The 12172-nt window shown below is 35.8% G+C and overlaps 1 protein-coding gene across 5 annotated transcripts in view; it reads left to right on the top strand.

The window, feature by feature from the left end:
- PDE1A (phosphodiesterase 1A) overlaps window positions 1-12172 on the top strand; it is a 183917-nt gene that overhangs the window by 116903 nt on the left and 54842 nt on the right. For 4 of the 5 annotated variants that reach the window (XM_071562123.1, XM_071562124.1, XM_071562125.1 and 1 more), the window contains one exon: window positions 11185-11298. In XM_071562123.1, the coding sequence (XP_071418224.1) occupies window positions 11185-11298 (114 nt within the window). Of the gene's footprint in view, window positions 1-9461; window positions 9497-11184; window positions 11299-12172 lie in introns of those variants that run through there. The other variant, XM_071562128.1, reaches the window with a different exon arrangement.

Here is a 12172-nt window from a genome sequence, read left to right as displayed (position 1 = left end):
TAGTGATTCATCCAGTAGAGCTATGAACAAGGAAGAAAATTTGGCAATTATATTAGTCATGACCATGAGAGAGTTGAACTTTTCAGGTTAGATTTCACATCCGTAGGTAAGTACATTTAGGGATGTTGTAGTTTCAGCACTTTGAAGAAGTCAGATTTTAATTTCTGAGTCCTAGAGAGACAGACATTAAGGACGGAATTTTATGTTATAAGATGCTGAGTTTGAAACTTTCTTATAAACAAATGCTTTCTAGAAGCCCAGTAATTTCCCAGATAAAAGCTCTTTATGTTATTGTGTATGGAACAAACAGAACATTTTGAAGCATTTCCACAAGTAATTAAATATAACTGGATGAATTTAGTTATGTAGTTAATTTTTAGATCACTGTAGGCCTTTTTTTAGAAGGTAATGGAGCAGTGTATCATTTAGCAGCTAAGAAAGATGGTCATTGTGTTGGACAGAAATTCTGAGAATTATTTTTAGTGTTTTTGTTTTTTTTTCCCAAAAGGGCACAAGAGGTGCATTATAAGGCTCAGTCCATGTACTTTACCTTAGGATAGGATGGTGCATCTCATGCTGTAGTGAGCAGCTCCAGTTTTCCAATGCTCTAGGTCCTTAGTACTGAGGGATAATTAACTAAAGAACATCCTTTCTAAAAGAAAGAAGCAGATACATCTTTTCTATAGGAAACATGACACATTCTGAAAAATTCTGCTGTAGTCTGTTCAAGCTGATAGTTTTTTTTGTATTTTCCTTCACCTGGAGATTCAGAGAAGTAAAATGTTCTATGTGGCAAAACTGTTGATGAATGAGTGTAATCCCCATTTTATTCTGATCATGACTTTTGTCTGAATGTTGACATAATCAGTTTCAGAACTAGATTCTGAATTTTCAGCCTAATCTGCTTACCATATGTATGAAGTGTATCTAAACAGGCAAATTTAAGTCAGCTACATATACGACGAGCAACAGAAGCTTAAAATAATATATTGGAGGTGAATTAGAGCCTACGTTTGCTACATTTTCTTAGTTTAAACAAAACAAGACATAAGTAACATTTTTGTTAATAGATTGTGGACAATACGTGCCTCAGTCCTGGAACATCAACAACTTGGAAGCTCTGAAAATATTGTCACTTTTTAGAGAATAGACTAATAATCAGGTTGGTTTAATAGTGTGTTTTCATTGCGATTAGCAATTTGAATTAATAAATTTTATTGAGCTGAATTGCTGTGTGGGATGTGTAACACAAACTCATCAAAATCCTGATTGCAAGATAGAAAAACCTGGGCAATTCTCTGCTAGGGATAGTGGCCTGTCCCACCATGGAGTCCTCTGGATTAGAGCAGGGCTGCAGTTTGCAGGCTTGTGGGAGAAACTTGTGCTTTGGGGGAGTTAAGGCAAAGCAAACTGCAGCACCAAGGCTTTAATGCAGTTTTCCCTCCCACGCCTGCAGAGCCTGAGCCCTGTGTGCTGAAGTGGCAGGCACTGTGCAGGCTGAGGGGAATGGCAGCCATGTACCAGCATTGGCCACAGATGGTTTTTCATTGGTTTGTTCCAATTCCTGCCACAAGTATTTCCAGAAAACCAATAAGCATATGGACCACATGTGCTAGATAATAGATTTAACATAATATTGCTCAAGAATTACTTCTTTTGGAATATTCTTCCTGATGAGCTGCAAGGACTTTTTAAATTCACTGATCCTGAAGTATTCAAAGATGGAGCTATTCAAGGACAGTGAATTTCAGTTTCTTTGCTCAGCTTGACTCAGATTTGGTTTCCCATGTAGACAAATCCTAAATCAAGGTCTCATCTCTCAATAAGAATGGCCATGTTACATTTCATCCTGTTTATGACCATTCTTAAAGAATATAGGGAAAAAATTCACCTGGTTGTTTCTTTCCTTTTTAAACATTTATGCAGCTCTCAAGTGTGTTTAAGCTGTTCTAATGTCCTACTTCTCATTACCAAGACCTACTTTGAAGTACTTTATTTGGCAATTCTTCAGCAGAACATTTATTTTTAACAATTCCAAATGCCAGAAGTTAGTTTCACACATAGAGTGCTGAATTCTAGCATCTCCTATTTTTTAAAAAAATTTAATTGCAGTATTGAGATTTTAGATAAAAGCACTGTTCATATTTTTACAATGTCATATATATTACATGTACTATATCCTTTCTTCAGAACCACTGAGATGGTAATGATTTTACAGCAAAATTGTACTGCAATTACTACAGCTGTTGTGCTAAAGCATTTATGTCTTGCTCTTTCTTTTGAATGAAAAATCCTCTTAGAGAAAATAGATTTGTTGAAGATGCTAATTATTTAGTACAAAGTACATCTGAATTAATGTGATGGTATTTTTTCAACAATATTTTAGGCAGGCTAAGTTAACTCCTAAATTGTTTGAATATTTTATGCAATAGTCTGCAATAGTTTATAATGCAAGTATTTGGGTTTTTTACATGTCACAATTTTATTCCAAAAATACAGGTCTGTACTTTTTTCCCCAGAACCCATGATAGATATTAAAAACAAAATTCAAGGCAAATTAGCTCTGTCATCCCATCTGGAAGGTGTGATTATGCATTAAAGGTGAAACTTTTATACTTTGGTACTTCAAGAATTCAAGTTTAATTAGAAGAAGGAAAGTAGGACTTCTAAATCAAATGATGAGTTACAGCTCGGATCGAAGTACAGTTATCTTGGCTGCTGTGTTGAATTGTTAGTGCAGCTCAACCAGCTACCCTGATTCATCTGATGCCCTGTAATGGAATTGTGTGGAAAGAGTTCAGCAGAACTAATGTAAAGTATCTTGAAGATAAATTAGGTTGTTTTGACTGTATCAGGTTGAAGATGTTACTTGTGTTATCAGATATGGGGCCGTGAGGGGCAATGATTTCTATCAGATATAAAATAATTTGCAAATAAACACAGAAGACTAAGATTACTTACCAGGATACAGATTCTACAGCTTGATATGTCAAAAAAATATGTAACAATTAAATGAATTTAAAAGTTACCAGAAGTGTTATCTGTTAAGGTTTATCCACATTTATGTATGCTGGCCTGTGGTATGCAGTAAGGAAATTCTGTCTTGGTTCTAATTTCAGTCTTGGGAAAACGAAAAATATTAATTATATACAGGTTATATAATATTTACTGTAGTTTGATTCCACAGAGAAATCACAGAGCAAACTGGTACTAATGTTCCTGGAGTTTTGGCTCATATGTGACTTTATCAAGTGAAGGAAAGGATACTTGTTTTGTCATAGTTGATTCTTTGATTATTGGGCAATGATGTTATTTTTAGTGTTGAACACTTACTAATCTTCTGTCCTTAACAACTGCAGACATTGCACCAAAAAGGGTTTAAAAGTAATGGCAGCAACATGTTTTCTTAGTATTAGTCTAGAAAATATTTTCAGTACAAAGTTATCAGTTCTGGTTAATGTAGTTTTAAATCAAAGAACATCAGTTGACTTTTTATGTGATAGCTTGTTCTTAATGTTTCTAAAAGGATTTTGTACCTCTGTCGATGCTTGTTTACAAAGGATGAGTATCAACATTTGTGAACCTACATTTTCTGGTGCCAAGGAATGAAGGGAATAATCTTTGTCTTAGCAACTTCTTTGGTCACTGTGCTCAAAGCTGCTGTTTGCAGGAAAAATAAAGCTCTCTAAAGAAGGACAGGAAAGAAGGGTTTATGAGCCTTTTCTGTGTGCTTATCACGTTAGCTCCAACAAATAAATATACTGAAGGTCTGCCATCATCTTCATGCATGATTTTTGGTAGTTGATGAGTTTGCATTTGATTTCTCAGCTTGTTGATAGTGGATTCAGATAGTTTATGATGAAGACTTTGAGACATCGTGAAGTGTTTGGCAGCTTCAAGATGAAACAATTTTAGCTAGAACTCTATATAATGCATGCATAATTCAGAGGAACCTTATGTCAATCTTCAGACAAAAATAAATATTCAGCAAAAGCCATTAAAAGAATAATTTGCAATTTACAAATCAGCCCTATAGATTTTCATTATTTGTCTTTAATTTCATGGATTGATTGTGAAATGGGAATGTCAGGTAATGGAAATGGACACTGAGGCAATAGAAACAGTCATAGAATTGAGGGTAAGGACAGAGAGAAAACAGGCAAAACACCTGAATGTATGTACATAGCAAGTAATTTGAAGTTTGAAGATCTTTTCATTGAGCTTCAACCTGGAAAGAAATCAGTATTGACCATGGTTCTTTAGCAGAAGTGAGAGAACTCTTTGAAAGACACTCAAAACTTGGCTGAGTTTCATTGTGTAGCTTGGGTGTGCACAAAGGAAGGTGAGAGAAATTCACGTGTGAGAATTCATGTTGATGACATATATGAAATCTAATAGTTCAAGTTACTTTCAGGGAAGAATGAGCAACTTGGGAAGGCAAGAGGAACAGCAGGGAAGAGCAGGAGCAACAGGATCCCAGAGGAGCCTCCTTCTCTGGGATGTCTCTGCAGGACATCAGGGGGAGATGATGGAGAATGGTGAAAAGTTAAAAGCTGCTGTTAAGAGCCCTGTAGTATTAATGAGGTTAAGACACTAAGACTTCTCGGACACTTGCAATTTGTTTGATTAGGTTTGTTGAGAACTACAAAAATTCAAACTGCTTTAGAGAGCTCGGATGGTTCATGGTTTCAGGTGGAAACTGGTGGAAACATGGTGTTTTGTGATTTCAGCTAGGTGCTAAAGGAAACAGGAATTTTGACTAATTTTTTTAAACACACTTGAACCTGTTTCTAAATGAGACACAAAGGGTGGTATTTTACAGTATTAGACTGGTAAATAATAAATTTATAGGATGAGTAAAGTAAAATGAATTGAAGCCTATTAGAGAATGCCTGCCTGAAGGAAAACCAATTCATCTTGCATAAAAATGACCAGTATTTGAACAACCAAGGCAATTCTATTACCATGAAAATGCAGAGTTTCATCATTAAGAAAATATAAATTTCAGCATTGTTGTATAGCTGTACAACTTGTATTTTAATTCTTCAATCTGAGATTGAGGTTTAGGTATATCAAAATGTTGGCTGAATTATCAGCAGATTCAATATTTATTTTCTAATGACTGAATCATTACAGATCAGCATGTACCACTCATATGCTTAAAATAATCATGAAATACATATGATTCGTGCAACCCTGAGCAGCCATAAGGCTTCTCGTGCATATGCTCAGACACAGCAGTGACTGAGAAGTCATTTTATAAAACACATTTGTAGCACTGAGTGTGATATATTATTCTTGCATTTCTCAGTGTCAGAATTTATTGAGAGCACCTCTAATTAAAAGAAATATTAGGTAACTGCATTTTTTGTGATTTCAGGGAAGTGAAACACACATCAAGGTCAGCTGTCAGTTCTAACCCTTACTCCCCACTGATATGCTGGCCTTGCCTTGCCTTGCCTTGCCTGGCAGAATGTCCCTAAATTAGTTTGGTTTTTCCTACCACAATGTCAAAAGCCTTGGAGTAAAGGTTAGCCATTTGTTAAGTCATGACAGCTGCCCACTTGTAACTGCAAGGAGGAGCAGGGAAACAGGAGTGGCAACTCAAAGGGATCACTCCTGAACCTTTACTACTATATTATGTATATTTTTCAAGTATCTCTCATCCATTTGTATGATCAGGTCTGGTCTTTTAGAGGCAAGTGTTACAAATGTTACAACTGTATTTAGAACTTGCATTTTCCATAGTATTTTTTTCCATCTTGCAGAAAAACAAACAAATAATAGAAGATTTTTTAGTAACCTGTACATTGTGATTTTTCACTTGAAAAAGTGAGAGCATGGACTTTGTTCATGGTTTATTTTTATTACTGCATTTTTTTTTATTTCTGACCTACATTGGAAATATTTGTTGGACGGAATGGTGTATTTAGGTAAAGAATTATTTTATACATGCATGTTCTTAATAGAAGAGTGTGAAATTCAAATGATACCAATTATAAAACATAAAAAATAATTGGAATTTGGGCAATTCATGTAGGGAATTTTAGAATTCAAGTGAAACAGTGATATGTTTCATTTGCTGTGACTTTTCCAAGATGAGGCTTGCTGTTCCCATTTTTGGATTTTTCTGCATTCCAATCACAGAAAGAATAAATCCCGGAATATCCTAAATTGTAAGGGGCTCACAGGGATCATTGAGTGCAGCTCTCAAGGGAATGGCCCATCCAGGGAAGGAGCCCAACCTCAGTGTTGTTAGCACCAGGCTCTAAACAACTGGGCTAATACTTTCCTGAATCTCTAATATGTACGTGTGTAAAACTTTTTCAGAGTGTTCATGTTTGAGGGAGGATGTAACCTCTGCCTTTGAAAGCTGAGGAACTATTGGGTGAGCAGTGCTTTCTACAGGGGAAAATGAGTCAACATTATTACAAGAATTACTACAGGTGGCAAAACTGCTTTATGGTTTTAACTCTAAATAGTTTAAAAGTCTCCCCTTCTCCAAAGTTTTGAAAAACTAGTGGTGTTTAAATTAACTAACCATATTGTCAGAATATGGCTACTCTCTTCCTCTTTAGTTTTAATTTCACATTACATAGCCTCCCATTTTTACTCTGCAATGTTCATTTAGAGGGTCAAATAATTTTTAAAATAAAGTTTGCAATTATTGATTTAATTTTATTATTCAGTATTGAGTAGTCCAAACAGAACATGAAACACTTGTTTACAGAAATTATTATTTTTTTCCTGCCCTTAAACTTTTTCATGCATTGTCATGATTTTAACAACTAGGCTTTTCTCAACTTGTTCATGGGAACTAAATGACTTAGAACTTGTAGATGAGCTAACCAACATAGATAATTTTCTTAACTGGCATTGTGAATACCAAATATTGATATCAATAACTATTTCTCTGTAATTAACATTAACATGTGTTTATTATTTTCAAAGAATTATCTGTGTGTTCATTGTCCATATTCAACGGTGACTTTGAGTCAAAATATAGTAGGAAGGAGAGTTGGTTTACACTTTATACAGTTTATTTCACTTCCCCTTTAATAGGCTCTGTGGCAAAAGCCAGATTTGGTTTTGGCCAAAATTTCCAAAACAGTTTTAAGTGAAGTCCAGATGTGTTAGTTAGAAAGCTGTATATTTGCAGTGCTTGTTGGTGAGGAGACTGACATAGCAAGTAAAGACAGTTTGGGAAAGCTCTAACTTTTTCTCGGATTCAGAAGTTGACTTCAGGCTGAATTTTCCTCTGTTTGTTCTTGAAGAATCTTAAGCTGAACCTTTAACTCTCATTTATAGCAGTGATCACTAGTAAATTATTTTGCCTTGGAACTAGAAGAAACAATCTTTAATCTGAAAATGAAATTGTCCAACTATTCTGCCTCCCTACTTTAAAATCTCCCTTCTTAGGTATTCACCCCCCACCGCCCACACCTTTCTTTGTTGTAATTTTAGCCTATGTTTAGGATGATTATTTAATGTTTCCAAACATTTCTCTCACTGAATTTTGCTTGATTCCATAGAAAAAATGTTTTCTCATGAGGATATAGCAAAAAGCAATTTTTTATCACTGATTCCTTATCTTTCTTTTGTTTTTTTTTTTTTTTTTGTATTTACAGAAACTGTCATAGGAAATTTTCTTAAATAACATAAAATCACAAAATCTATCCTCAGTTAATTTGGTGCAATCCCAAAAAGTTACAGTAGGTATAAAAGAACTTTAATTCTGACTTGGGAGAACTGTGATGAGGAAGTTGGGAACTGAGTTGTGATTTAAATAATGTTAATCAAGGACATGCCACTTCATCTCCCAGTAAAAACCTCATTTCCTTCGATTTTCCTGTGCTACTGGATGGGCCTCAGAGCTCATTGCCCACAGCTGGCCATTGGCATCAGCTACAGGGAGAGGAGGGGCCCAGGGCACAGAGGCCCTGGTGCCCTGGCAGAGGGCACTGTTAGGAGCGGGGGGAGCAGGGGGCATTTGCATTGTCCATAAATGCATCGACCCCCACAGCCCTGTTGGGTGTGCACCCAAAAGGGCTGAGGACAGTCCTCCACCCACTCGCTTTATTAATTGCAGGTGTCTCTTTCTCCCTTATGGGCTGGGGCTGCAAGGTATTTAAAACGCAGTTTGCAGGTGTCCCGAGAGAAATAATGTTCCTCTTTACTACATAAATTAATATTTTTCATGTTATATCATGTTAATTCTGCATACCATTTTCTTTGCACCTTAAACAAATTCAAACACTTCATTTTCCTGTTTCACAAAATAGCCCCTCCAGTTTTTTCTTGTTGCTGTCTATTATTTCTTAGTAGCATATTTCATAGGCAAGATAATATAATTTGTTCCAGTTTTAAGTAGCATTTCAGGATTTCTAATAGTATTTCTAAGTTTGTTTTCAATTTATCACACTTATTTAAAAGAAAACAAACAAATAAATAAAGCCCTGACTATTACAGTTGGGGCAATAATTCATTTTTGTTACTTTTTCTTGTCCTTTTTACAAGTTTTTGTCTTGTGGAATGCTGAGGTATGAGTATTTTAACACTTGTTGCTTTGGCTTATAAATTGGTGTATTTATTCTTTGCTAAAGTATTAGTTTCGTTACTGAAACATCAGCTCATAAACTCTCTGTCTATTTCACTTTAATGCATATGATGTTGAGTATATTCAGATCATTCATGTATTGTTATAAACCACTTAATTTTGCTGTGTTTGAAATCTCCATGCATTCAGAGCTTGAGCAGAAATACCTCTCAGTAATTTTATGTAGCTTTAAAGTTATACCTATCCTTGAGGTTAGCCCTGTTTTGAGCAAGAACTTTTATCAGGTGGGGGTCCCTTCTAACCAAAATTATCCTTGGTTGCTGTGGTAGATCTGCTCTGGGTCAGCTGAGGACTCCTGAGGACATCTCTACAGAGTGGATGCATGAGGTGATAAGGTCACTGGTGACACAAGTTGTGTCCTTTTCTGATTCTGTAATGTCTTCAGAATCACTTCAACTTTGCTTGAGCAGCTTTTCCAGATCGCCCAGTCTGTTACTCTGCTTTGCATTCCTCCTCCAATATGACCTACGCCTACAGGGCAAGTCACATCAGCTGACTGTCACCTATGCAGTGAGCTATTGCAAGGTCATAGTGGCTTAAAGGTTCCCCCAGGACTATGTTCCTCCTGCAAGCATAAAAATCATTTGAAATTTCTATGCCTGAGAAAATGTGGAACCACTGGAAATCATGGGATTTGAAGCCGTTTTGAGCTAATACTATTCTACCAGAGCCTGGCCTCCTGCTGTGAAGTGTTACAAACTTATTTTGTATCTTTAAAAACATGTTTTAAAATAAATTTAAACTTCCATTTCAGAAACATCCTACTTTTGGAAAGTAGGATTCAAAGATAAATTCAGCCAAACCTGGAGGGAACAGTGCAAGTGATAGAAACACTCCAGGGCTGTTTGCAAGTAGTGGCAGTGACGGTGCCAGACTCATGTGAGCATCGTGGGGCTGGTGCAGGAGGGGCTGTTTGTGTTTGTGTGCGTGGCTGAGAGTCCCAGTGTGTGTGTTGGAACTGCCAGGGGAGTGTCTGTGAATAAGCTGCTTTGGTCTGTAGGTGCCTCTGAAGCAGAAGTTCTGTACAGGAACTGTGTCCCGTGCATGTGGTTATTTCTGTGCAGGAGATGCACTCCCAGAGTATTTCATCCTCCCACTTCATTTCTCTGAGAAAATATTTTAACACTACATTTTCCATTACATGCACTCTGTAAAATACTGAGTAAATAAGGTTGCTAAGAGCCTTGTTTGTTTTGTATTCTATGCTAATTTGAATTGAATTAAGGCTTTAGATAACTGAGGAGGCAAACTCCATTTGCTAAAATTATCCGTACAGGCTTGAACATAATTGTACTTGGGCCAACGAAATATGACGAAAAACATGAAAGTGGTTTTATGACCAAACAGTACTTTCATTTATAAAATATTTGTTTTGAATATCACTGCATTTTTGTTATTCATGTATTTTAATTAGGTCCAAATATTGTACATGCCCAATACCAATAATATATAGTATATATGTAACATATTGCAAATTTTATATATGCTTTTTCATAAAAATATATATGATCTTTTCTGAAAGTAGCCTAATGCTAACTCAATTTCAGTTGTTTTTAACTAAATGCTCGTTTCACAATTTTTTCATGCACATTAGAACAGTATTCAATGAAAGTTATGTTAAAATAATGAAGTATCCTTAATTACAGGAATCTTTATCTTATATGATGCAAAAGTGTAGATTATTTCTATTCAGAGATACCACACAGAAATAAGGAAAATACCCATACTTTAAGCATCCATTTAGTCACAGCTCTGTGCAGTTGCTGATAACATTTTCATTTCACTCCAGTGCTTTGAGTGTATAGTTAAATTCAGCAGTGTCAGAAGTGTGTTCTTGTCATCAGAAGTTCAGGAAAAATCTGGTACTCAAGGAGTTTATCTGTAGAAGTCTATTGCTACAGAGGCTTGAGTTGATGTATTACAAAATCTATGTTTGTACTGTAAAACAAAATTCTCAAAACTAAAACTAAAAGCACACTTGGGAAAATTCAGATTTTTCTAATGACAGAGACACTGCCTTTCCTCTGGTATAATGATGAGTTTTCTGTAAACACAAAAGCAAGAGGCCTCCATATTAGCTCACACTAATAAAAATACGTATTCTGCAGTAAAAACATACTGGAGGCCTAAAGACATTTAAATGATGCAAAACCAGTATACAGTGAACATGAAAACAAAGTATAACTAACCACCTAAGCATAGAAAAATTATGATAAGACAACAAAATTTTACTTATTATTTTTAAAAAATTAGAGGCTCAGACATAACAGTAACATCATAAATGAACAGGAAATTGGTCTGATGGTGGTTAATGAGTCCTCTCTGACTTTATGCAATGTATATGTTTTTTTCTTAGTAGATCTTACAAATTTAGCAAGATATAAAAACATCCAACCAGTCATTGTTATGTGCATTCTAAAACCAGATTTTCTTAAAACAAGACAAGAGGTGGAATGATGGTCTCTTGGCTCTACATTGGCTGTTGTGTTAGATTTCAGTATTTAAAATAGAAAATGGAGTCAATCAAATTTGATAAAAGCATCACACTGATTTTTTTTTTCTGACAGATTAAGATGCTTGGTAAAGCAGCTGGAGAAGGGTGACATTAATGTGGTGGATTTAAAAAAGAATATTGAATATGCGGCATCTGTTCTGGAGGCAGTTTATATCGATGAAACCAGGTAAGTCTGAGGGAAAAAAAAACCAAAAGAAAAATATGTTGCGCATTGAATTTTAGAAATATGGTCTTTGCATGCAATTCTGAGGGACGTGAGCTGAAGGTCTTGGACACTAGAAGAAGCTTATGTGGTGGCTCCTAGATCTTTAAGTGACAAGGTTAAAGCAAGTAAGTTTTCAAAGGTCAGATGTAATTGTCTGGAGAGAAATGCTCAAAGAAATTAGTCAGAATATTGTAATCTCATTGGTAAATACATAAATTCATGAAAAGCTGTGATTTATTTTATATTGTTTGATGCTTTGTGTGATTATTGTTACTTGTCAGTATTACTGGCAATCATCTATACTGTGGGTTGACTCCAATTAGATTAGAAATCCTAAGTATTTGGCTCCTTAAAAGAATTTTAAGATATCTACCTTATTGACATTACCGAGCTAACTCACAGTTTTTCCTTTCACATGGTGACCTCTTCAAGTCTATTTTCTAGGCACAATGGCCTTGTAAAGATGTTTGCCAAAGCTTCAGTGCTGCTGGAGTGTGTGGCGTCTATGTCAGTTCTACACTACATTGAAGACTTATTTCATGGACCCAGCACTGTATCTCTGTGTGTGTCCATCCCCCTGCCTCACCCTTGCAAATCTACATAGTTGATGTTCTTGAAGTACTGCTTTAACTTTTTGCTGTTTCTTTTCCTTTGACTCGTGATTCAAACACTAAAACTTGCCTGTCCAGAGTCTGAAGCACCTACTACTGGGCACTAGAAGGCCTATCCATTTGAGAAAAGGAAGACTGAAAACCACAGCAAATGAAGCTGGTACCAGTGGTCCCTCATCAAAGATGATCATACACACTGGGTTGGCAGGATCACTTACACTGGT

The sequence above is a fragment of the Pithys albifrons genome, chromosome 8 (genome assembly GCF_047495875.1).
Source record: "Pithys albifrons albifrons isolate INPA30051 chromosome 8, PitAlb_v1, whole genome shotgun sequence".
Taxonomy (NCBI): domain Eukaryota; kingdom Metazoa; phylum Chordata; class Aves; order Passeriformes; family Thamnophilidae; genus Pithys; species Pithys albifrons.
The sequence above is the reverse complement of the archived record's forward strand: the minus strand, read 5'-3'. Positions and strand labels throughout refer to the sequence as shown.